This window comes from Phyllostomus discolor, chromosome X (genome assembly GCF_004126475.2).
Source record: "Phyllostomus discolor isolate MPI-MPIP mPhyDis1 chromosome X, mPhyDis1.pri.v3, whole genome shotgun sequence".
Classification (NCBI taxonomy): Eukaryota; Metazoa; Chordata; class Mammalia; order Chiroptera; family Phyllostomidae; genus Phyllostomus; species Phyllostomus discolor.
In genome coordinates this window covers 104863273-104890687 of record NC_050198.1, presented here as the reverse complement: position 1 = coordinate 104890687, position 27415 = coordinate 104863273, and the positions used below count along the sequence as shown (strand labels likewise).

At 44.7% G+C, this 27415-nt stretch overlaps 1 protein-coding gene and 1 pseudogene across 1 annotated transcript; one reads left to right on the top strand and one right to left on the bottom strand.

The window, feature by feature from the left end:
* The first annotated feature begins 1690 nt into the window (after positions 1 to 1690).
* LOC114504753 (ubiquitin-conjugating enzyme E2-17 kDa-like) lies at positions 1691 to 2133 on the top strand. Its single transcript, XM_028522608.2, has one exon. It carries the CDS (start codon positions 1715 to 1717, stop codon positions 2126 to 2128), a length of 414 nt encoding a protein of 137 aa, XP_028378409.1. The 5' UTR covers positions 1691 to 1714; the 3' UTR covers positions 2129 to 2133.
* A 13782-nt stretch (positions 2134 to 15915) lies between these two features.
* On the bottom strand, positions 15916 to 16747 carry LOC114504899 (annotated as a pseudogene).
* Between the last annotated feature and the right edge of the window lie 10668 nt (positions 16748 to 27415).

The following is a 27415-nucleotide window of genomic DNA, read 5'->3' as shown; positions in this document are numbered from 1 at the left end:
TCCTCGGGGGTGACTGGTGTTCTTCCCCCCTGCCTCCTGCTTTTCCTGTCCGTCACTGAAAACTGAAATGGGCTCTAGCCGCAGACCGGCTCTTGGAAGGCTTCCATGCTTCATAGAAAGTAAACTTCCCAACATGGTATGAAACGTCCCGTTAGAAGGTGGGGAAGGACGGTACGGCTGTCACCTGGACTGAGGTTGAACGTGCAGGAGACTGTCTGTCCCGGGAGGCACACAGGCCGCAGCAGGGCCTAGAGCGTGCGGACGTGGGAGGCTCACTCTCCAGGGCATCTGTGTCCGTGGAAAGAGAAGGAGGGCCAGCTCAGGAGCAAGAATGGCAGGAGAGGGATCAGCACAAAGCCAGAGGGGAAAACGTTCACAGGGGTGAGGGGTGCAGGAATTCATGGAATCAATGGCTCCTCTACATTGGGGTGACTCTCAGTGGGGGGGTGCCTGAGACCCAACTAACCAGGGCAGGGCGCCCGTGGTGGGCCAGCCAGGGAGCCTGGGCTCCTTCCACCCCCGTCCCCTTCGCCTTCCCCAGGCCTCTCGGCCTACCTCCCCATCATTCCCCTCCTTGGTCCCACCCCCCCATTCCCCTTAGTGGTCCCACCCACTCTCCACCCTCTCCATTTCCCTGCATTCCCCGGGCCCTCCCACGCTCCACCCCCCATTCCCCTCCATGGACCCTCCCGCAATGCACCCCCTATTCCCTCGATGGTCTTTACCGCCTTCCACCCCTTCCCACTAACCTCCATGGACCCTCCCGTTTCCGCCCTCCCATTCGTCTCTCCCCATTCCCCTCCATGGTCTTTCCCACCCTTCCCCCACCCCCCCGCATGGACTCTCCCACCCTCCTGCCTTCCACCCCCATTCCCCTCCATGGTCTCTACCATCCTCCACACCCCCTTGCATTCCCTCCCATGGCCCCTCCTGCCTCCCATCCTTCTATTCTCCTCCCCCCACTCCCCTCCATGGTCTCTCCCTCCCTCCACCCCCTTTCATTTAGTCCTCTTCTCTCCCCTGGCCCCGCCCACCACTGACTTGCTGGCGTCACGAGGGCCCGCTGGTGACGTCACAGAGCATATCCCCTCCTGTCTCCAGGCACCCAGTGCGCGCGGCAGGGCCAACGGCAGAGGCAGGCGGGCCGGCAGGAGCGGTTGGTCCTGTTGGCGAGGTGGCGGTGTGTGCCGGCAGCGCAGCCCCAGGGCTGAGGCTCTGAGCCGCAGCCCCAGCGATGGAGGAGGAAGAGATGGAGGTGCCACAGATGGAGGAGGCAAGGATGGAGGTGCCACAGATGGAGGAGGCAAGGATGGAGGAGCCAGGGATGCAGGAGGCAGGGATGCAGGAGCCAGGGATGCAGGAGGCAAGGATGGAGGAGGCAGACATGGAGGAGCCAGGGACCAGCGGGACACAGGTAAGCAGCAGCCCCTCAGGTCCAGCCGAGCCCCCAACTCTACCTTCCTCCCCCCTCCTCCCCACCGGCCCCATCCCCTGACAGCCCCTCACACCCCACAGCCCGGCTCCAGCCTTCTTACCCACCCACCGACCTGGGGGGCGGCTGCCCCTCTAAACCTGGCCCCCGTAAGCCACGCCCACCCTAACCCATGGTCCACCCCCCCACCCATGGTTTCCCCCTTGTCTCTATCAGGATGCCCGGACACGGCCCGCTCCCGTGGACGCGTCTACAGCTGTGAAGCGCCTAAAGAAGGAACTGATGGACATCACTAAGGACCCCCCTCTCACATGCTCTGCGGGGCCGGTGGGAAATGACATATTCACATGGAGGGGGATCATCATGGGTCCCCCCAACAGCCCGTACGAGGGAGGGGTCTTTTCACTTAACATACACTTTCCATGCGAGTACCCCTTTCACCCTCCGTGGGTTTACTTCACCACCCGCGTATACCACCCCAATATCGACAGAAGGGGAAACATCCATTTAGATATTCTCAAGTCCCAGTGGTCTCCCACACTGACTACGTCCAAAGTCTTGTTGTCCATCAGCTCCATGCTCTGCCACCCTAACCTTGATAATGCCTTAATTCCATCCATTGCCAGAATGTATTTAAAGAACAGGGACAAATATAATACTATGGCACAGGCTTGGACCAGAAAATATGCCATGTGAGTGAGAAGCAAACAATAAACTACCACTTTGATAAAACACCTGGCTGTTGAATGGGCTGTCCTTTGACTGCTTTCTGGGAGGCGTGGCTTCCCCATCTTTCTGGGCACACGGGGAGCACCTGCCACATCAGGGTGTGTGGAGGGGGTAGGGAGGCAGGGGGTGGGGCCAGGTTGGGGGATGGGGAGGGATGGGGGTTGCACACCTGCCACATCAGGGTGTGTGGAGGGGGTGAGGGAGGCTCGGGGGTTGGATACCTGCCACATCTGGGTGTGTGGAGGGCTGGGGAGGCAGGGGGTAGGGCCAGGTTGGGGGATGGGGAGGGATGGGGGTTGCACACCTGTGACATCAGGGTGTGTGGAGGGGGCAGAGGGAGGCACGGGGGTGGGGCCAGGTCGGGGGATGGCTGCGTGGGAGAGGCCAGTTTTCATGAGCATTTTACTGAAAGCCGTCTTTCCTGCTTCAGGATGGGAAGGCAAGCACAAGGGGGTGGTGGGCTTAGGATGAGTCCTTTACAACTGACAATGGGGAGGAAAAACTGGATGAAGATCAGAAACTTCATTAGGCATCTATTTTATTCTGAAGAACCTGTGTCTTCAGGTGTGTCGCTTTTTCCAAGGTGAATAGTAACCTATATTGTCTACTTTGAGGCCTACATTGAACTGGACAGACATTAAGTGGATGAGGAGTTGTGACAAAATAAAATGATGTGTTTTGTTCCCAGAATTCTCTACCCTCCACCTTTCAATACCCACCTTTTTGACCAGTCTACCTCCCTCCACAGCCTGGGTTGCACCCCACTTCTCAGGACAGGCCTATTTACAATAGCCAGTGTGTACAAGCCCCCCAGGTGCCCATCAGTAGATGAGTGGGTAAAACAACTGTAGCACGTGTCCACACTGGAATAGTACGTGCCTATAAAAAAGGCAGGAAATCTTACCCTTTGGGACAGCGTGGACGGACCTGGAGAGCATGATGCCAAGTGACATAAGCCAGGCAGGGAAAGACAAATACCATGTGCTTTCGCTCCTATTTGGAACGTAATGAACAAACTGAACTAACAAATTAGAAACAGGCTCAAGGTAACAAGACTGGCAGCTGTCAGAGGGGAGGAGGTTTGGGAGGTAGAAGACAGTAAAGGGGGGACACATGGTGATGGAAGGAGACCTGACTTGGGGTAGTAAACACGCAATATGCAAATGATGTCTTATAGAACTGCACACTCGACGCCTGTATACACGTATTAACCGGTGTCACCCCGAAACTTTCAAGCTCTTATCAGTGCAGTATCCCTAACGCCTTCCAATCTGGTGCTGCCTGACTCAAATCCAGTTTTGCTCAAATAAACTCTTAAAATTAAAAAACAAATAACATGTAAACTATTTTAAAACTGAAGGAAAGCTTTCAGATGAAAAAACACTGCATCAAGAAAACACGTATAAATAGTATATTACATGAACCTTTGCCCTCGGCTCCCGAAGTCTGCCTAGCTCTAAATCTTTTTCAGTATAGCGAAGGGAAAACATTCTTACTCTAGTGTGGAAATCCCTGCTTTGTTTGGACCCTTACATAAAAGCACTAAATGTTTGTGAAGCCTCATGTACACAGTTAGTGCATAATAAATGTCTACACGGCCTCAGTTGCCTGAGACAATGAACATGTATGCACCCTAGGAATGTGCGGAGCTTGGCTGAATTAGGCTGAGCGTGGCATTTGTTGGCAGTGCTCCCTTACAGGCCTGCGGCAGGCCTGTAGTGTCCGCAACTGTGCTGATTTGGGCCGAGCCTGCTCACGTGTCTGGGCATCAGCTGGATGTCGGGCAACTAAGTGTGGCCTTGGATAAACTGACTGTGAGGGCCAGCAGTTGCGCCATTTGGCTCTGATCCTCCATCAGTTTACACCAGGCAAGTTTTCATGGCAATCGTGCAAGAGGAGAAGTGAGCAAGATAAATTTTGCAAGTGTTTTTTTTCCATCTGGGGTTACGTCCTATAAGCCAGCATCCTATTGGCATGTCATGTGGTAATGCCCAGAGTCCGAGTGAAAGGATACTACAGTGTTATTTGGCAAGGGACATGGATACAGCGCACAGGACAACTGGAACCAATATTTCAATAAATCTACCAGAGAGTTCATTGTCCTCAGTAAAACAGGAAAAAGGCAAAATACGATTCAGTGTGTCCTATGACTTGCATGAAATGATGTGATATGAACATACTACTAATTATTTATGTTGTAATGCAATGACAATGAAACCATATCATGTGTACAAGAAAAAAAACAACAAACAGACATCCTTGACTGGACTTCCAGCCAAGATGGAAGCTTAAGTAGATATGCTTCACCTCCTTGCACAACCAAAAGAAGGATAACAACCAATCTAAAAACAAACAAACAAACAAACAAACAAAAAACAGAACTGCCAGAAAATCAAACTGTATGGAAGTTGGACAACCAATGAGTTAAAGAAGAAAATTCATCCAGACTGACAGGAGGAACAGATGTGGGAAGCAGGGAACACATGTGGCAATGTGACAGCTGGTGGACCGAACAGCCCCATATTCGCATGCAGATAAAAACCAAAAAGAACAACTGGGCAGTGACCAATCCCAGCCCAGGACAGAAGCTCAACCCGGGGTTCCAGTACCAGGAAAATAAAGTCTCAGAACCTCTGGCTGCAAAAATCTATGGGAGATGCGGCAGCGGAGGAAACTACTGTTCTGTAAGGTGTGTCTGTTGGAGGGGCCCACGGAGTTCTAGAATGTACATAAGCTCACCCACCAAAGGATCAGCACCAGGGCAGCACATGGGAGGGCTCCATTCACTTGTGGGAAGAGGGGCAAGTGACTGAAAGTGGGGCAAGAGCTGAGCAAGCAGCATTGGCCCCTTTCTGACACCCCCCCTCACATACAGTGCCACAAGTGGCTATGCAGTTTGCACCAAACTGTTGAACACTTAAAGCTCCGCCCTTAAAACATAACAGGTGAGCTGACAAATTGAGGAGATGAGGAAATATGGCCCAAATGAAAGAACAGATCAAAACTCCAGAAAAAGAACTAAGCGACAAGGAGATAGCAAGCTTATCAGGTGCAGAGCTCAAAATACTGGTCATCAGGATGCTCAGAAAAATGATTGAGTACCGGCAAAATAAAGGAAGAAGTGAAGGCTATACAAAGAGAAATAAAGAAAAGTATACAGGGAACCAACTGTGAACAGAAGGAAGCCAGGGCTCAAGTCAACATTTTGGAACAAAAGAAAAAAAAATAAACTTTCAACTGGAATAGAAAGAAGAAACAAGAATTCAAAAAAAAAAAATGAGGGGAGGCTTAGGAACCTCTGGGACAATTTTAAATGGTCCAAAATCCAAATCATAGGGGTGCCAGAAGGAGAAGAGGAAGCGCAAGAAACAAAAATTTATTTGAAAAAATAATGAAAGAAAACTTCCCCAATTTGGCAAAGGAAATAGACATACAAGTCTAGGAAGCTCAGACAATCCCAGACAAGTTGGACCCAAAGAGAACCACATCAAGACACATCATAGTTAAAATGCCAAAGGTTAAAGGTAAAGAGTGAATCTTAAAAACAGCAAGAAAAAAGAAGAGAGTTACCTATAAAGGAGTTCCCTTAAGACTGTCAGCTGATTTCTTAAAAGAAATCTTTGAGGCAAGAACTATTCAAAGTGATTAAAAGCAAGGACCTACATGCAAGATAGTCTAACCAGCAAAGCTATCATTTAGAATGGAAGGACAGATAAAGTACCTCCCAGATAAGGTCAAGTTAAAGGAGTTCATCATCACCGAGCCCTTATTATATGAAATGTTAAAGGGTCTTATCTAAGAAAATAAAGATCAAGACTATGAACAGTAAAATGACAACAAATTCACAACTATCAACAACTGAACCTAAAAATAATAAAAATAAAAACCAACTAAGCAAACAATTAGAACAGGAACAGAATCACAAAAGTGGAGATCACGTGGAGAGTTATCAGCAGTGAGGGGGAGGAGGGAGAATTGGGGGAAAGGTACAGGGAATTCAGAAGCATAATTCGTGGGAACAAAATAGACAGGGGGAGGTTAAGAATAGTATAGGAAATGGAGAAGCCAAAGAACTTATATGCATTACCCACGGACAGGAACTAAGGTGGGAAGGGATTACTGGAGGGAATGGGGGTACTGGGCAGAGGGGGGTGAAGGGGGAAAAGTGGGACAACTGTGATAGCATAATTAATAAAACATACTTGAGAAGAAGGAAAGGTTAGCCTTAGCTGCCATGAAGAATTCTAACATTATTTTGGATTGCTAAGAATCACTCTTTTTTTTTTTTTTAGGATTTTATTTATTTATTTATTTTAGAGAGGGAAGGGAGGGAGAAAGAGAGAGAAACATCAATGTGCGGTTGCTGGGGGCCATGACCTGCAACCCTGGCATGTGCCCTACTGGGAATCGAACCTGTGACACTTTGGTTCACAGCCCGCACTCAATCCACTGAGCTACGCCAGCCAGAGCTGAGAATCACTCTTATCAGAGGAGGAAAAGGATTGATTTTGCTAGAGAAACTAGTCTTTTGCATACATTAGCTCACTTGAAATTCAAATAAACCTGTCAGGTAAGTATCATTGCTTAAGATCACACAATAGTAAGTAAAGGGTGAGAATAGTATTCTGATTCCAGAATTCATGCATTTTCTAACACACAAAAATGCCTACAATGAAGAAATATTTTATAAGGAGAAGATAAATTATTTGGGGGCAATACAAGTGGGATTGCACCCACCAGGTATATAGTACCTGCCATAGAAGCATTGTAGACATCTAAGAAAAAGAACATGCTTTTCCTATCCCTTATTAGTGCACATATTTTTGTCCATGTCATGTACTAATAAATATTAAACATTTATTCAGACCTTCGGGCATTATTTCAAGCGCAGTGCATGGATACATTTATTGAATTCTCACAGCATCATTTTGAGGCACATCTCATAGGCACAGCATCAGGTTCAAACCCATCCATCCTGGCTCCATCCTTAATACACGACACCGCCTGATGGAAGGTACATGTCCCTATGGCTCTGGAACTACCTACATTGTCTCCTGCCTCGAGTTCCAGTCTGTGAAAGAGTCATGCTTCTCTGAGCGATATAACTGGCAGTGGTGCTTTTTTATTGTTGCTTTGTTAACTTTTTTGAACATTACAAGCCCAAAAAATGATCATGTAACATGTGGACATTTTACATGTCAACATCCTTCTAGTGCATATTAAGCGTGCAATAAAGGCACTTCTAAGAGAGCCGATTCTCCGGTATGAGGTGGAAAACATTCTACACCAACTAATGTTGTTTTGGGGTATGTTTTTAATTAGTGCTTCCTTCATTCACAAAAGCCTACTGAGGAGGCTGCTAGGAGAATATCTAGCAAAGCACAAAGCTGATTTAGCTGTCATTTCCTAATTAATATCATTATTGGGAGCTAATGAGGTGCTAATGAATATGGGCGTCCTACCAAAAGCTCTTCCCTGATAAATGTATACGTCAGACACTCTAATGTCCACGTTAGGGATTCACACCAACGCGGTGAGGTGCACGTGGGTGGGGATGCTCGCACGTTCCGGATCTCACTCCCCTTTACTGTAATTCGTCTGCAGCTGCAGTTTTACTTTCTAAAGCAAAATGACGTTTCACTTCTGCTTCTGGCTGTTGTCTTTTACATTTAAACGGTTGTCCATGGAGATTATGAGCTTTCTGGAAACGATGTCCTTTCTCTGGCCACAGCACTCGCTGTCGGGACAAGTGCTTGCTCACGTGTGTGCACACACGTGTGACCTTTCCCTGGCCCTTGCCCATCCCTTTAATGGCTGCTCAACGAATACAATGGACGTAAGTTGTTATGGAACTGGTTTTGTGTTTTAGAGTCTGCTTCTCACCGTGTTTTTATTGCTTGTTTTGAGAGTAGAGGTGAGTGTGGAACATGGTCTGCTAAGCTGAGGAGCAGAAATGGAGTTAAAAACATTAAAGGCCAATTTCAGGTTTGTCTGTGACGTGCTTGGTGGCTTTGCAAAAGTTAAGTAGCCTTACCGTCTTTCAGGGTCTTGGACACAGCATGTTTTTTTTTTTTTTTTCCCTCCACCTGAAGTACGGCTTAGTCTCTGCCCAGGCCAAGAGGAAATTGAGAATGGATGAGAATAGACGTTATGGCAACATCTGTGTGGCGGGGAGCTGACGCGCTGCACCCTGATGGCTTTGTACTCATTTGGTTCTCATGCCGACTCCATATACAGGCAGAACAGGGGTTGTGAGTCCTAGTCGCTGTTGGGAAAACTCAAGGGAAAGGCAGCTGAGTGGCCATTCATGATGGAAAGAGTACATGAACTGGGTCTCCATCCCTCATACCTTCCACATTTTTCTTTACAGATAGAACACTAAGACAAAGTCTCTACGATATTCCATTGTGGGTTCAAGTACTGCTGATGGAAGAAGCCACCAGTAAAATGTAATTTTTCTTGCTATCAAATTTTCAGTGAGAAGAATTCCTGACGTTTGGGGAAGGTGTGAAGGAAGCCACACATATATTGCTGGTGGGTTTCCAAATAAACACGGCTGTTTTTGAGAACATGTGACCAATGCGTATCAAGAGCCGTTCAAACGTGTATACACTTAATTATGGCTGTGCAAGTGTGTGTTTGTACGATCTTGTCGTATATACGTAATCTTGTCGGTGGTTGTGCCATCCTAGTGGGATTATAAAGTTGTGAGTGATCTTTGTTCGTTTTCATGCTCTATATTTTACAACAAATATAAACACATATTACATGGTCATGGTTAAAACAAAAAATACTTAAATATTCTCAAATTCTGAAAGGGCCGATTTTTGCTGCAACGGAACTTCATTGTTGTGTGTGTTTATTATCTAAATAATAAGCTGTACAAAGTTTTAATTACCAAACATTGCACCTCATCCTTAAGAGATCTTTGTCATTTTCATGCAGTTTGTTGCTAGAAGTAGAGAGAATACATTGCTCCAAACAGAAGGCATAAAAATGCACGCCTACCCACACTGTTACATAGTGTGTCTGGGTGCTGTCATCTTTAACGTGTTGATAAAGTCGGGATTCTCTTACACAAAACACACGCCGGTTTCTTGTCCCTGAATACCTTAGATAATTTTTGTTGTATGTCAATGCTAAATGCTTAGAATTCAATGTCAGTTTATCATTTGCATCTGCTAGATGGCATTTTAAAAATGGGTTTTGAAACTACTTTCAAATGAGCATGGAGAAAAGATTCCTAATCACCTCCTGTGCCTATGGGCACCACCACCTCTGGTCTCGCTGGGTCATGTGATCACAAATGGGCTTATCCCGCAAATGTGCAATTTTCTTGACCATCTTGTTCATTAAATCCATAAAAAAATTAACAATTAAAAAAATAAACAATGTTTGAAGAATTGCTTGTTCAACATAACCGAGCCACCTAAACTATCGCTGGTCATGAGGCAGGAGAGGAAGAAGCCAGGAAAATCCAGGGCAAGTGGCATGGGGAAACAGAGATAAGAAAATCCAACCAGGCCAATCGGGCTGAGCAACTCCCAGCCAGCGGGTGCAGTGCAAGACCTTAGCTCCCCGAAACCAGGGCACTGGAGAGCCAATGCTGTACACCTCTCCCCCAGGACCAGAGAACGAATAGCTTACGTCAATCACCCTGGTCGGGAAAATAGAGAACAGAGACCCAATGAGTGCCGCCTGTGCCAGCCACACCCAAGGACAGATGAAGTCGGGGGCAGGAAACAGAAACCCCATTAGAGCCATAGAACGTAGAACAGGAATTATAGAAAGCATATATTCTAGCTCTTTATAGCTTTTTTATTTTACGGTCTTTGTAATGACCCAGTAAAAATAAAGTTCTTTAAAGGTAGGTACCATTTTGATGATGTTGGAAGTTGTAACAAAGAAACGTGTAAAAATATTTGCACTTTTATTTTGACTCATTATCTCCCATTTTCCCCAGTTTACCCAGTTTATTGTCCCTGGCGTACCTTCACCCAGCTCTTGACCAAACCCCTACATTTGCCAGTCTTTATTACCTCCCTTCTTCTCAAACCTGATCACAGCCATAGCAATTCTTTTTCTAAAACAGATTTTATTTATTTATTTATTTATTTATTTATTTTTAGACAGAGGGGAATGGAGGGAGAAAGAGAGGGGGAGAAACATCAATGTGTGGTTGCCTCTCCCTCACCCCCACCTGGAGACCTGGCCTGCAACCCAGGCTTGTGCCCTGACTGGGGATTAAACCAGTGACCCTTTGGTTTGCAGGCCTGCGCCCAACCCACTGAGCCACACTAGCTGGGGTGCAACTTTTTAATATTGTAGCCATATATCCAGTGAGAGAAAAAGGCGTCACTTTACAAAACGTAGAAATTCATTCAAAATAGTGGTTGAACTGTTGTAGTATAACATACGCACTGTAACTTGATTTTTCAGTCTGCATTTAAATTTGATGCTAAAACTTTCAATCTGTAAAATACAAGCCAGTTGCTTGAAGAGGTTTACAGATGGCCTTATATTGTCTACCTACTTGTAGACTTTAAGGATGTAACTTGAGCCCTGACCTGCTATGATTCGGTTGGTTGGGCATTGTCCCGCATAGACGAAAGGTTGCTGGTGACCATTCTGATGCCCAGTTAGGGCACATGCCTGGGTGTTGGATGCCCAAACAAAGGATGTCCTCTCTCACATCCAAGTTTTTCTCCCTCTCTTTCTCCTCCCCTTCCCCTCTCTCTCAAAATAAATAAATAAATAAAGTATTTTAAAAATGTATAAAAAGGATGTAACTTGAATGTGGATGAGCATCTTTTTTATAGAGAAGACCTGCACATCAGCTGTGTCTGATAAACTACTGCGGTCAATGACGGTGACCCAAGGAACACCTGCTAGGAATTTCAGGCCCAACTTCAACCAAAAAAGGATCCTCCTCATGAAAGAGACATCCTTAGGGCACTGTTAGTATTCTGAGGTTAATGTTAGCCTAACCAAAGACCTAAGCTATGAATCTCGAGACCAGATTTCTTCGACTTCTTCTGTGTAGCAGTGGATCAAAGCAATTATGAACGGGCCAGTTGGAGGGGAAACTTTGAAATGCTAGCTCTCACTAAACAAAGGTCTGATAAGTGCAAAGTGAACCTCCTTATCTAAAAAATCTGAAAAAGAACTCTAACATGAAAAATGACTATTTTTCCAGGTTAGAAATGAGAACAGTAGTATTCTTAAAGTTCCTGCAAGTTTCCCAAGTACACACAGCTAATAAATGCCTGAGCAAGAATATAACCCAGATCTGCCTGGATCACGAGGCAGTGATTTTTTTTTTTAATTTTGCCTTTAGAGAGAGAAAGGAAGGAGGAGGAGAGGGAGAGAGAGAGAGAGTGAGAGAGAGAGAGAGATAGAGAGAGAGGGAGAGAGAGGAGAGAGTGAGAGAGAGTGAGAGAGAGAGAGGAGAGAGAGAGAGAGGGGGAGAGAGAGAGAGAGAGAGGGAGGAGAGAGTGAGAGAGGGAGAGGGAGAGAGGAAGGAGGAGAGGGAGAGAGAGAGAGAGAGAGAGAGAGAGAGACTTATTTGCTGTTCCACTTACTGATACATTCATTGGTTGCTTCTTGCATGTGCCCTGACCGGGGATGGAACCGGCAACCGTGGTGCACTGGATGACTCTCCAGTCAACTGAGCTCCCCTGCCAGGAAGAGGCAATGTCCTTTGAGCTGTGCCTTACTTGTCGCAACTTCCCAAACATAAGAGTGGTGAGACTCAGGTTATGGTAAATGATATGTCTAAAAACTGTTCTACGCAATGGTTGAAAAGAGCTTTATGGAATAGTAAAACGAGCCCTAGGAAGTCAAACGATGTTGGCTCCTTTTCCCTTGTTTCCTTATGTGGAATGAAAATGTCTCAATTGGTTGTACATGTAAGTTCTTTGAGTCCTCTGTTTCCTATACCATTTTTTATCTCTCCCTGTCTATTTTATGCCCACTAATTATACTTCTTCTTCCCTGTACTCTACCCGCATCCCTCCCTTCCCCCTCTCCACTGAAATCCCTCCATGGGACGTCCATTTCTCTAAGGGGGGGAGGGGTGCAGGAGGGTTGTGGGGGTAGGGCAGAGGGGGGAGAAAGGGGGAAAAATGTAATAGCATAATCAATAAAAATACTTAAAAAAAGAAGCCCTGGCTGGCGTAGCTCAGTGGATTGAGCGCAGGCTGGGAACCAAAGTGTCCCAGGTTCGATTCCCAGCCAGGGTACATTCCCGGGTTGCAGGCCATAACCCCCAGCAACCGCACATTGATGTTTCTCTCTCTCTCTCTCTCTATCTCCCTCCCTTCCCTCTCTAAAATATAAATAAATAAAATATTTTAAAAAGTTCCACATTCAAAAAAAATACTTAAAAAAAGAATAAAAAAAGAGAAAATGTTTGAATTGCCACATAGTGTTTATGATCTTTTCCAATTCCAGCATTCTGGGTCTTTTTCATTTACCATTTTCAGTGACAGCATCTCTGAGTATTCTTTGCAGCGCCTGTCCATTTTTTCTTAGCTTCATAAATTTCTTCTTCAAATTCATCTTCAGTGACGAGGTTATTGACCCGGCTCGTTATTTGCCGTTAGCACCAAAGACATTCTGAAAAATACTTAGACACTGAAAGGCACCTGTGATGATTTGCCCTTTTCATATTAGGAAAAAAAAATTTTGTCATCTGAGGTTTTTAGTACATCTATTCTGAAGTGACCTGTGAAGAAGGTACAGGGACAGAATATTTTGGAGGGGGTCTTGAGTTTCATGATATTGTCCCATCTTTTCTACACTTTCAAATAAGAAAGTGGGAAGGGAATGAATACTTTTTGACTATTTCGTCTATACAAAGAGCTTTATATATGTGAAGCTTGAGGTGTTGTTGTTATCCAAATGGAAGTTGTATTAGATTTCTATTGCTTTATAACAAACTAATAGGGGGCTCAAATGTTGGAAAATTTTAGTTTTGGTCATAGCTAATAAGCTCAGTAATCAATGTATATAAAAAGCTGTTGTTTGAGGAATACTCCCGAAGAGAGAAAGCATGTTTTGTTTTGTTTTTCAGAAAGAAAACATTCATTTTTAATCAGCTCATGGGCCTACACTAATACAATGAAATCTGCCAGGTTATTGGCCCAGCAAAAAGGAGTTGATATCATCAAATCCTTCTCAACCACAAGGGGTGATCTGTGTTTGGGGGTGAACACGCTACTCTGTAAAATCTCCTGTTTTATCAGGTGGTAGAAAGCCCTGCACAAAGAACCTAAAACATTTGAAATCAATCCCGGTAGATTTGCCACTGCTTGGGATGGGATTTATGTTGGAGTTATTCCTGAAAGAGCAGCTCTTATGGCCTACTGAAGAAGTTTGGCATAATGTGCAGTTAAGAAATGTGAATTATTTATTTATTCCCAGAGAATGGTTGAAACACGGGAATAACACGAGCTTAAACTATGAAACTATATATTTTTATGTATTGTTAAGTATTTTTTATTACATGTTATTATTTTTTAATGCTGTTCAATGCCAGTTGTCCCACTTTTTTCCCTGTTGCTCTCCCCTGCCCCTCCCCCGACAATCAGTCCCCACCCTATTGTCCGTGCCCATGGAAACTATATCATTGTTGAATTGAATTTACTACTTTTTCCTGTCACGTGAGAGGGAAAAATTTTCTCCTTCTCATTTAAACAAGAGTTGACCTATCAGTTCCTTTGGTCTAAGCTGTACTGTGTAAGTTACCATGAATGAAATCCTAGCAACACATTTTTTTTATTTATTTATTTTTAGAGAGGGAAGGGAGGGAGGGAGGGGGAGAGAGAGAGAGAGAGAGAGAGAGAGAGAGAGAGAGACATCAATGTGCGGTTGCTGGGGGTTATGGCCTGCAACCCAGGAATGTACCCTGACTGGGGATCGAACCTGGGACACCTTGGTTCCCAGTCTGCGCTCAATCCACTGAGCTACACCAGCCAGAGCTAAATCCTAGCAACACATTTTTAATGCAGCCTAATCCACCAAGGAAATACAGTTCAAAACACAACTTTTTCAGTTCCTTTTCTGTTCATCCCATTTGTTACGAGTAGCATTTGCTGAAGGCCATTCATTAGGCTTGTGTTTTTTCATTAGATTATAAATCTAAGTTATCAAATATTTCACTTTTTTAAATTTGTTTAAAGAATGTCCTTATAAAAATGCTAAAATTTAATCTTTTATAGAGAGCAGTAATTTTTACTGCAAATTACCAGTATGAAATCTGAAACTGTTCTGTTAGCAAAAATGATGTATTTAACACTTAAAAATAAAATTTTATAAATGGCGTTATTATTTTTTCTGATCTTTTCTTGTCTTTGGTTACTATTTTGGATTAATTATAAGATAGTAACTATAAAAAAGGAAAAAATTGCTCTTTAAAAAAACACTTACATATTCTAGTCTCTGTTCTTATTCCCTTACTCTTTCTCCAACCCATTTCCTGAAAAATCTGCCTAATTTATATATTTATAAATTTATCTTTATATTTCCTGTTGTTTCCTGGTGGCATTTTCCATTTTATACTGTACTGTTTCGTGAAGCTATTCATGAAATAATCTGGTATTTGTAGCTATTGGGACCTTTCATAGTTGTACCTTTATTCATTTTTTACTACATAAGAATTTTAAAATCCAATTTACATTTCCTTCTGGAATTGCCGAGTAATCGCCAAGCAGAATCTAAACACCACAGTTCTGGAATGCAAAATACTAGTATCATTTTACACTGTTTACAGCATAGAAAACATGAAAGGTAAGAATATTTACATTATTGTTCTATTTTGTGTGTAATTTTGCCTTACTCCTACTACATTGTTGAAAATATTACTGTTTAATTATTTCCCCCTTTTTATTTTCCTGCTCTTATATTCTGCACTTATTTTAAAACATTACATAATTAAGTACAAATGATGATACTTGACATTTGCTTGTTGAGGTTTAAATATATTTATTTCGTTGTCATTTGTATTATCATCATTTTCTCCATTGTTTATGCTTTTCATTGTTTGGAACATTCATTTCCACAAGCGGGCACTTTATTTGACACACTGTGAGTGCTATTAGTTCCTTTCGGGGCAGTATCTTAAGCTTGGTGGGATTGCAGATTAAGAATGGTTTCATCAGCCTTGGCACGGAGAGACTCGGGGTATTTGAGCATATGAAGAATTTCAGCATCATCCATCTCTAACGGTATGCCAGAGATTTCTCCCGTTAGAGCTGGGCGAATGCACTGGACCAGAGGAAATAGCTTTTCACCCAAGAGCTTCTTCTGAGTAATAGCTGATGCCAACACACATATATTTGACAAATGACCTTGCGTATAAACAGGGGCAGGCTTGGGGATGGATTTGGGCTTTCCTGCTGGAAATTGGAGAGGGCTTCCAACGTAGGTAACACCTGCAACATTTTTGAATCTTTGATTTGCGTGTAGTCCCGCAGCAGAAGTTTGAGGTGAAGAGGCTTGGTCTTAGTTGATGTATCGTTGACGTGATAGGCGGACTTGACTTTTGGAACCTTTGTTGGTGCTGGATGATGGGTCAGGATCTGTTGCTGCTCAGTGGTTAGCGTAATGTATATTCTGAGATGCGTGAGGCTTGGCCCAGGCTGCAGGCTTGCAAAGATGTGCACCTGCACTCCGAGGCTCAGGAAGTATCAGCATGGAGTTACTTGATGTTGTTGCTACCTTGTGGGTGTTGAGTCTGTTACCACCTCTGTTTCTCAAGCCATTCTGTCCACAGAGTTCTTGGTGAGGAGAGCCTGGCACTCCTCCTTGCTTTTTGCAAGTCACATACAGTGGTTTCGTGACTATAATCTTGCTGTTCACGTCCTTGATGGCTTTATTAGCCTCTTCAAGAGATATATAGCGAACAAAGTCAAGGCCTTTGCTGGGGCCTGCCTCCATCACGACCCTGGCACTAGTGATTGTCCCAAGGCGAGAGAATTCTCCTCTCAGTCATTTTTCATCAAAACCAACTTCAAGATTTTTCACATAAAGAACCGAGTGAGTTCTCCCTGTTTTATTTGCTCAAATTGGTGTTTGAATTCCGATTGTCTGTCTACTTTGTTCTGTGCTATACCAACACAGAGTTGATTTCCATTAAGGAATTCCCTGTCCATTTCTTGGATGGTTCTCTGAGCATTTTCAAAATTCTCAAAACTCCCAAATCCAAAGCCTCTGAAGGTGCCACTCCCATCGGTCATAACTGTCACATTTAATACAGTGCCAAACTTACCAAAAACGTCTTTAAAACATTCATCATCTACCTCATCACCCAAATTTTTGATGTGATGATCAGCACACCTGTTTGCTTAAGCTCCGAGTGTTCTGCTTTCCTTTCATTTCGAGGTTTAAACTGCCCATTAAACACTCGGCTACCTTTCAGCAAAGTACCATCATCTTAGCAATGGCTCCTGATTTCTCAAAATGCAGAAATCCGAAACCCCTTGCTCCACTTTCATCAATTCCTACTTTACAAGAAAGAATTTTTCCAAACACAGAAAATGTATCATAAAGGGATTTATTATCCATAGATTCGGCAAGATTTTTAAAAAGATTTTATTTATTTTTAGAGAGACGGCAAGGCGGGGAGGAAGAGAGGGAGAGAAACATCAACTTGTGGTTGCCTCTTGCACAACCTTAACTGGGGACCTGGCCCTCAAACCAGGCAAGTGCCCTGACTGGGAATCGAACTAGTGACCTTTCGGTTTGCAGGTTGACACTCAGTCTGTTACAGAGTGCATCCAAGAGGGGGGACCCCAAATGGGCATTTAAAATGGGGTCCAGAACTCAAGGTGTCCAGGGGATTTTTGGATGTCCTCACTCCCACTCCCCAGGTGTGGGTTGGGGGAAGGGACACGTGGAGCAGGGCCTTTGAAGGCTGTTTCTCATAGCAACAGCCTTGCAGCTAATCTCTGGTGTGGTCACTTAACATATCTATAGCCTTTGGCTGGTCGCTTAGATATGTTAAATAGCTGTGGCCAGGCTCTGAGCCAGGGGAATGGAAGTAACTTCCCCACCAAGATGTGGCTGGGGGCAGGTCCCCCCCACCCCAGCTACAGCGCCTGCGTGGGAGCTTGGAGAAGATTGGCTCCAGGACATGGGGCCACACCTGCCCAGACTCATGATGGCAGCCCAGTAAAGCTGGAAGGGTATGAGTTCTGGCATGTGAAGCCGAGTGTGGGAGGAGTCGGAAATGGGGCTGCAGAGGAAGATTGACGCGGGGATTTAAACCGAGATGCAGCCATTGTGCAGGGGGAGAACCATGCAGCTGTGGAAGTGCAGAGAGGGTCACAGCCATTGAGCAGAGAGAGAACCACGCGGCCTTGACAGAGTGGAGACTCCCACAGCCCTGAGAGGGAGAACCACGCGGCTCTGGCAGAGTGGGGACTCCCGTGGCCCGGGGAGAGAGGACCATGTGCCTTTGCCAGAGTAGGGACCCCCACAGCTTTAGGAGACTCTCGGTACTCTGGACTGGGCAAAGGAGGAAGGAAAGACTGTGTCTGTTTGTGGGGGTTTTAAAGGGACTTTAGGATTTTTTGATAAAGACATTAGGTCACTACTTTAAGTTTGTATAGCATTAAATAAACGTTTCCTTTCCTTTTCACGAATCTCTGGCATTGAGAGACATCTTTCCTCTGGTGGTGGACATAACGAACCTGGGGGCTTCTTTCAGTAATAGTATATCGTCCCAGGCCCCCCTTGTGTGTTCTGTAACAAGTCCACTAAGCCACACCAGCCAGGGAGTGATTGGTTATTTTGAAAAGGCACTTGGTGTGTCCCAAATCCAAGACAATATAATGCCAGCTCACAAAGAGCTTTCTCTCCTTCTCTCACCAGGTAGCATTCATTTGTCCTGTGTGTTGATGTGTTCTGTCTCTACTAGCCATATGGGACTTGTAGCCACCTGTGGCCCCAGAGGCCACACAGACTTTGAACATTAGCCCCAGCCAACGTGCACGCCAAGCTAGCCCATGGTGAGAAGGTGTAGACAGGAGTGCAAAATGTCTGAACGCTGGCCCTATTTCTGAGCCTGAAGAAAGCAAGATTGGACTTTTCGTGTTTAAGATTTTATTTATTTTATTTTTAGAGAGGGGGAAGGGAAGGAGAAAGAGAGGGAGAGAAACATCAAATGGTTGACTCTCACAGGCTCCCCCCCACTACTGGGGACCTGGCCCACAACCCAGGTATGTGCCCTGACTGGGACTTGAACCAGTGACCTTTTGGTTCGCAAGCCGATGCTCAATCCACTGAGCCACACCAGACAAGGCCAGATTGCATTTTTTTTCATGGTAAGAGTGATGGAGATGAAATATTGGGAACCCAGGAGCGGAACTCCTTTGATTTTGCATCTGGCACCACATATAAATCTTATTACCACACCTCATCCTCCCTTGTGGGTCTCCTGCAATGCTTTCCTTGTGACACTGTAGGGGGGCCCCCCACGGATGAGAATAAGTCTACCAAGACATGATCTGCTTGGGGAGGAAAGGTGGCCAATCTCTCAAAGGAGAAGGGACAGGAGACTGTTCCTCAATGGGCTTTTATTAGGTTCACTTACACAAAAACTCAGGTAAAGCTCATTTCTCATTGCCAGGAAGTAAGGATCAAACAGTAGATAACAAAGAACTCTGAGGGCCGATTTTGAATCAGGGTCAGATAGCTAAAGAGCTGTAAAACTTTGAGGAACAAACTTACTTCTTGTTTGGACCCTTATCATTTAGTGGAGAGCATTCTAAACAAAGCAGGTTTCACAGGATTTTACATATTCTTGCTTAGGCCTGATCACCCGGCAACCCGCCCTTTCCAGCACAGGGTGGCTGCACCACCCTCTGTCATTGTTTCAGGCTTAGGTGGAGCAAGGGAAGCAAGGCAGCCAAGAGATAAGGAGATTTTCTCGCAGACAATGAGGACTCAGGCTTTGTCAAAGCTGAGGGGCGAGGGTCCATCACCCCCTTTTGCTGTAGCCCCCAAAGTCCTTCCTTGGAGGCTTCCCATGTGATCGTGCCTGTCTTAGATCATTCCCCCCTTGGGGAATCTTACCCATCATTGGCTAACTGACCAAGCATTGGGGACCAGGCAGGGTGAAGTAAAAGGAGCAGAAGCAGTGCTCCTGCCAGGGAGATAAGCTTTTGTCTCCTTGGTGGCTTATGGTCCAAGGTCACTCCCTCAGCCTTAGCCTGGGCGGGGTTTACAACTTCTGAAACCAGGCAGGGTGGTTCCCAACATGATACCACAAGAACCCAACTTCCAACAACAACATAAACACAAGTGTGAATAATAGTAGTAGCACTACTGTCACGTAGCATGGGAATTTAAGTTAGTGTCCTCCACCATATGATGTCATACATACCACTACACATTGGCCAATGTTTCAGAGCGCGGAAAGCAAAAATGCATTGCCAAATTTAATGTGTCGAGGGACATTAACTTTATTATGTCAATTTTTTAAAGTACCAAGTAATGATTTTACAAATAATTAGACTTTAATGGGCAGAAACAAATTTATGTCCTTTTTGCTTTTATGATGCATGTAATAATAGATGTCACACAAGCTGTTATGTTTAGGTAAACAATGTCTCTTAATATCCAAAAGAAAATGAAATATTGGCATGTCAGTAACTGATCAGTGACTGTATAAAAAACATTAGTGGCTTTTCTTCTTTTAGCCACTTGTAATCAAAGCTCATTCATCATGGCTTAGGAAGACTGAATGTTTTCAGGCCATTCTTATTGGAAAACGGCAGTTAACCTTTAAAGCCAAAAGTACAATAGTTTCACGTTAGTAAAATTGTTTTCAAAATAGGAGAGATTTATATATGCTTGGGTTCCTCATCCTCCTATCTTCTGTTTCTTACATACAAATTTGGAAAAAGTATCTTTTTATTTATTCAGTTGTTGTAGATTATTTGTTTGTTTGTTTGTTTGTTTATATTTTTAGAGAGGGGAAGGGAGGAAGACAGGGACGGAAACATCCATGTGTGGTTGCCTCTTGTGCGCCCCCTACTGGGGACCTGGCTTACAACCCAGGCATGGGTCCTGACCGGAAATCGAATCAGCAATCCTTGGGTTTGAAATACGCAGGCTGGCACTCAATTCACTGGGCCACACCAGCCAAGGTGAAAGTATATATATTTTTAATATCAAGTACCTTACCTATGCATTTTTATATCATGATGTAACGAGAAATCTTGTTTGGGTTTTTGTTTAGTTTTTTATAATTCTCTCCTGAACTGCTCTGTACTCTAGCCATCGATGTTTACATATGGCAAACAAATATCTATGAAGCATTGAACTTAAAGACATTCCACACTTGATCCATAAGTTCTGAGGGGAGCAAAGTTGGCCACACCAAAGTCTGCTTTTTGGGGGATATGGATTAATACAGGCTGGTTCATTTTAAGACTCAGCAGACGAGAGAGGTCTGAAAGCCTTGTAGAATTTGCCCCTTTTAAAGGGCATTTGCATTTGGAAGGGAAATCTCCATTTGTAAAGGTATTTCGCTCACTCCCAGGCCTATATTCCAGACCAGAAAAGAAAGTTGGGACTTAAATCTGCATAACAATCTTATCCCTGTTCTTTGCACTTTTCCTAGTAAGCCTCATAGCTGCCTCCCCACTGCCAATATCGTCTGTCGTCTTCAGCCATTTAAGGTGAGTTACTCCGTTTTGCTGGCTTTGTCCTAATATATACAGGAGATAGACCTGTTATTAAGCTTTACTTTGATTTTCTCCTATGAATCTGTCTTATGTAACTTTGATTATTAGACCGTTCAGAAGAATCTTGAAGAATAAAAAAAAAAAATGCCCACCCTTACAGTCCCAAAGTGAAGAAAATAATTGAATAACCAAGTCTCAAATGTTTATACTGAGACAGAGCAGTTGATAGTTTTAAACAGAAAAAATCCTAATTGCTGAAATACATTTATACTTTTTATAGTTAAACGTATAAAACAATATACTTTTTTAGGAATATAAAGACTATTTGTAAAAAAAACTTTAGACTATGTTACTGAATAATAATACTCTTATTATTTATAATATCTGGGCCCTTGGAAGTCCATCTCAGCAGCTAAATTCCTACATCAAATGTATCTTCTTGGAGATAATTTTTTCCCTTTTGATTGAAACCTGTTAGCAAACCAGCTTGACAACTATTAGAATTGTTTGTCTTAGGTGAGTTCCATCTCATTTCATTGCCAGAGTGGTTTGGCTACCTGCTGTGGAATCATCTAGATCCTTGGTGTGACTCTCCCGGTTAGGCTGTAGCCAATTGAGCAACTTAGGGCCATAAACCTTTGAGGGGCTTCTCAGGGACCTGTTAAACCTGGAAGGTTTTTGAGATAGATTTTGACATGAGGAGTTGAGTTAGCAAGGCTTCGGCAAAGCCTCTCAACACTGTCCAGTAAATGGCTGGTATAAGCAATACGAAAGAGTAGAAAAGTAGGTAGAAGCGTTATGTCTGCAAACATAAGACAAGGCGACAATGGCACCAGGTGTGAGGTGGCCCCTGGGATGAGACTGGACCTAGGTTTGGCAACCTCAGCACTTGAGTTCTGGCTGGGCAAGAATTCAGAGCCACAATTCAAACTATAAGAGAAAGTTTGTTTAGAAACCCACAGAGTGCGAAGAAATGGGCTCAGGAAAGAAGAAGTTGCAGAGGGAAAACTGTTAGGTCAGAGTCGCTCAAGGAACCAGACGGATGCAGCAAGCTAAGGAGCAGGGTTTATTGGTGGGGAGTAAGAGGCAAAGTGGAGCTAACCTAGGAAGGTTGGGACTCGCGTGGAGGGTGGAGGGAAGTGGAGACAGTGCAGCCAACCAAGGGAGGTTAAGACTCGTGGGGGAAAGTGGGGCCAACCTAAGGAGGTTGGGGAGCCAACCAAGGGAGGTTAGGACTCGCTCTGTTGTTCTCAGGGCAGGATTTTTAAGCACAAAACCCCACAAAGGGTAACTGGTTGGGGTGCCAGAGTCTGATTGGCTAGAGCTGGTTGCGGGGTGCCATTTCCACTGACCACTGTTCTTGATACATCTTGTCAGGCTGAGGTTAAAGCTGCATCCTGTGATGCCGGACAGGCCGACCCCAGACCCGAGTCTTAGCCGGGTATCTGTCTGTCCTGGGTAGGGTCGGCAGGCCGTTTCCCAGGCAGGCATTTTCCCAGGCTACAGCTTCCCACGGTACAGTTTTCCCGCCTGGTGGCTTTCCATTCCTCCTAGGCCTACCTAGGTCTGCCAAAAAGAAGGGTTCGCAGAGAGGAGAGTAAGGGTTCTTATTCTCTTGGGGGGCACAGGGGAATGGGAAAGGTGGGGTGTGCTGCTGAGGAGGGGAGCTGCCCCGGGTCCTCTGCCTCAAAGGTGTTTGTTTACCTGGAGGTCTCAGGGGAGCATCCCAATAGAATATTCATCAGCCTTCCAGGTTGGCTTCCAGGGTCCCGGTCTCTACTGATGGGTGGGCCCCAGGTCAAGGGGTCATGAGTCATGCAGCTGGTCCCGAGGTCAGCCGTGGAGTCACGTGTCTGGTTTTGCTGCTTTCCTGGGCCTGGAGCTGAAACGCAAGGGAGGTCTAGATGCATTGGATGTGGGTCAGAACCTCATTGTCCTGGGGGCTTCATGCTTAAGGGTTCTTCTCTGGCCCCTTGTTTGTTCCCCCTCTAAGGGGTATAACCTGCACAACCAGCGACATGCCAGGGAGGAAGGGTTGGGGGAGTCCGCGCTGCGTGACCAGCCATATGAAAAAGTCGGGGGCTCCAAACCGTGTGACCAGCAATATGCTAGGGGAGGAACGGTACCCCGGGGACAATGACCTTGTTTTCCCTGCTTTGCCTGTTGCTAGGCACCCGGGGCATTCCACCCTGAGGACCTTCTGTACCTGGCCCACCGTCCTTGCTCTGGACATGTCTGTCTAACGGCCTATCGCAGGCCTAGTTACTGTATATCTATCTGCATGTATGTTCAAACAATTCACGTAGAGCAGGAAAATCATTCGACTCGTTTTGTAGTAAAAGAGGTACTGACTTGGTGTCTCATTTGTATTCTTTCTTTCTTTCTTTCTTTCTTTCTTTCTTTCGAGAGAGAGAGGGAGAGAGAGAGAGACAGACATCAATGTGCGGTTGCTGGGGGTTCTGGCCTGCAACCCAGGAATGTACCCTGGCTGGGAATCGAACCTGGGACACTTTGGTTCCCAGCCCGCGCTCAATCCACTCAGCTACACCAGCCAGGGCTCATTTGTATTCTCCACACACCCATCACTCTTGTCTCTATAGGGGGCTTTAAGTACCTTCGTACAGAACACCGACAATTTGGGAATGGGTTACTTTGAACAAATCAGAACAATTGTGATGTTACCAGCGGTGTTGACAGCAAAATCGGACCTTGTTTCTTTTGTTTTAAGATGTTATTTATTTATTTTTAGAGAGGGAGGTAGGGAGGGCAAAAGAGAGGGAGAATGACATTGATGTGAGAGACAAGCATCGATTGGTTGCCTCTTGTACACCCCCAGCTGGGGACCTAGCCTGCACCCCGGGTACCTTTCGTTTTGCAGGATAACGCCCAACCCACTGAGGCACACCAGCCAGGGCTGGACCTCAATTCTTGAATCTGGCAAAGAATTCAAAGCCAAGAACTAAAATTAGAAGAGAAAGCTTTTTTCGTAAGGTTACAGAGGTAGTAGAAGTGGGCGTGCGAGGCTGTGGAGGCTCAGGAAACAACTTACAGAAGGGCCCTTGGAGTTTAGGAGAGAGAAAGGCAAAGGTAACAAGCGTGGGGAAAAGAAGAGGGGGAAGGGAACAAGCGTATTCCCAAGAGGAAGAGCAGACGCTGGGTCCTTTCACTTAACGATTTGAAAGGAGGGGAGTGTGGGGGAGGGTCTCAAAAGAAAAGTTACCAGCTTTACGCAGATGCACCCCAGTGAGATTTCCTTCCCGGGTTTCCTCTGTCCTTGGGTGTGGCTGGGGCAAACGACACACACTAATTGTAATTTTGTTATCCATCTTCCTGAGTGGGATGATTTAAGCTATTTACCCTGTGCTTGGGGAGAAGTGTAAACCATTTACTCTTAAGCGTCCGTGCTTAGAGAACCTAGACGTTTTTGATTTACTGTGTGACTGTAAACCGCTTGGCCATTTATCTGTCTCACTTTCCCTATTCCACTTGTCCTGGCTTAGCAGCCTGTCTCAGTGAGGAAAACCATTTGTAATCCAGCATTTGAATAGCCCTGAGCCATGTTGAAAGCCAGCTGAAAAGAGCAGAAAATTTCAAAGCCTAACCAGCTAACGGTACTCGTGGCAAAAGGGGAATGGGCCTTAAGAGATTTCGTGAGTTCAAAAAGTGTGGTTGTTTCTAATTACACCCAAAAGAGATATTTAAGCAGGGATAGGAAAAGGTATTACAGCACCAACTCCTCCTTGGACAGCAAGCGAATAATCGAAAGCAACTCTATCGTTTGAGGACTATTGGACACAGAGGATATAGAGATCGTTGTTGAGCTTTGATGGCTCTAGTGGCTGAGCAGGCTATTCTAACTGCTCTGTTCGATTTTGCATCATTATATTTAATTGATCGGTGTCAAGGCCAAGGCTAAGGCCAGTCCATGAGCCTACAGGTCTAGGGAAGTGATTTCTTTTGTATTACACTCAAAATTTGACCTGCCATTTTCTTGGAATGATCAAGAATCAGCTACATGAGAGGAGAGTTCAAAGAATTGGGACTGATAGCATTCAGGAGCTAAGAAAAATAAAACATAATCTTATATGTTTTTTATTGATGGCATTTAAAATCACGCAACTGGGTTTATTTGCTATATCTGTAGTGTTGGGATTGAAAAAGTACTACTTACATCCACAGAAACAATACAATAATACTCAAATTTACAAAGGGGTATAATAATCTGTTTAACATGCAAATAGCTGTTTGTGAAATTGTAACGGTTAATAAGAACAAAATCCTCATGAACATAGTACTCATGTGTAGCAAAGTACAGCAATTAATTAAGCATTTCAAATTTATGAAGGTAAACACCCAATATCTATAAATTTCTAAACATTTATCTCAGTGTTAACATGGTTTTACTTAAATGGTACCCTATTAGGAGATAGATTTTAAATGCTTCTCCTTCGATACAGCATCATACTATAAGAAGTGAGATGGGAACAATTCAATTTCTTTGCCATTTTTGCCCATTCTCGTGTAATCTGATTATTACAGTGTCTACGGTAGGTGCTTTAAAGGATCTGCTGAATGGAATTCTTAGCTTCCAAAGAGCTGGTGTCATGTAAACAGCTTGTCTGCCAGCAAGCCATGTCTCTGGTTGAAATACATTCCTGGATCAATAATTGAGACATTAAGACTAGCTGCCAATGAGGACAGACTCTGCCATCATTGACAGGTAGCAGTCAATGATGTATCACATCAAAATTTCTCAGGACATAAGACCAGATGTCATTATTTTCCTTTATCATTTCTAGCAAATACTAAATGTGTTGGGTGTATCATTTGGTAGACAGTATCTGCCAGGAGTTTTTTGTTTGTTTGTTTGTTTAAATTTTATTTATTTATTTTTAGAGAGGGAAGAGAGGGAGAGAGAGAGAGAGAGAGAGAGAGAGAGAGAGAGAGAGAGAAACATCAATGTGCGGTTGCTGGGGGTTATGGCCTGCAACCCAGGCATGTACCCTGGCTGGGAATCGAACCTGGGACACTTTGGTTCCCAGCCCGTGCTCAATTCACAGAGCTACGCCAGCCAGGGCTGTTTGTTTTGTTTTGATCCTTCGAGGGGAAGCGCCAATCTATCGCTTGGCGTGCTTTAACGCCAATAATCTTGCTGCTGAGAGAGCTCATCAGCTCAGTGGGCAGGAGTAGGAGGGGCCATAGGAGGGGGCTGCCCCAGACGAGGGTAAACAGCCTGGGATGGGATTAGCGAGAAGCAGGACGTCTCCAGGGCACGTGGAATTGTGGGCCAGAAGATTTATAATAAAAGAGGGCGGAGATTGGCTCTCAGACTCTCTTCCTGGAGGATGCCTGAGGATGGTCCTGCTGCAGCCCCCTGCGGTCCCCAAAGCACGGTATCTTGGATGGGAGACGACACTCCGGGTGCGGCCTAGGGTCGGGCCGGCCTGGGGGAGGGTGGCAGGGCTGTTCTCCTTTGGGTGTTCTGGAGGGGACGGGCTCTGAGGTCTGCCCTTCTTCCCACATTGTGTAGCCTTTGTATCCCACGTTGTTGTAGTTTGTACACTAACCCTATGGAAATTAGATAATTACAAACTAACAGGGGGAAGGATGGGGGACTCAGGAGTTAAAGAGGTTAGCCTTCATTGATAGGCTTAAGTGATTAAAGTTGGAACTGGAGAGTGAAAGACGCTAGCCTTAATTAATAAGCCTAAGTGATGAATGCTTGTGGAAAGCTGTTATTGCAAAGTTGTGTAGCTTTTGAGTAACGACTCCTTTTCCTTATCGCCTAACCTTTGCCTCTGGAATTGTGACTAGAGGGTGGCCTTGGACAGCAGGACCTACTTGCTGTCCAGTAACAAGACAACTTCCAGAGTCATTAACATCTAACATTATGAAGTGATGTTAAAAATTATTTTTACTAGTAGGTTTTTAACATATTAGGCTTATTCTTTCTGACAGCACATAAAATGCATTTCGATTTTAAACATTGTTACTAGTCATGAATTACAAGACTAGTAACTCCCAAGGGCAGTAATCTTCCAAATACTGAACTTTATTGAATGTACATATCCCTGAGAGTAAAGTAAGAAAAGGAAAAGCCTTAATGACTAGTCTTAAGACACTACACTTCTCTGAAAGAAATTTTCGTGTGTTTGGAATTACCCCTTTCAGTTTAAGGTATTGGGAAAAGGACAATACACATTCTTTTTAAACCTTTTTAAAAGTATATTTTTTAAGATTTTACGTATTTATTTCAGACAGATGGGAAGGAAGGGAGAAAGAGAGGGAGAGAAACATCACTGTGTGGTTGCCTCTCACACGCCCCCTACTGGAGACCTGGCCTGCAACCCAGGCATGTGCCCTGACTGGGAATTGAACCGGCAACCCTTTGGTTTGCAAGTCAGCACCCAATCCACTAAGGGGGTGTGCAAGAGGCAACCACACACTGATATTTCTCTCCCTCTCTTTCTCCCTTCCTTCCCCTCTGTCTAAAAATAAATACATAAAAACACACATATGTGGGTCTTGACTGTGTTCCTCTCTAATATTTCATCTGGTACCT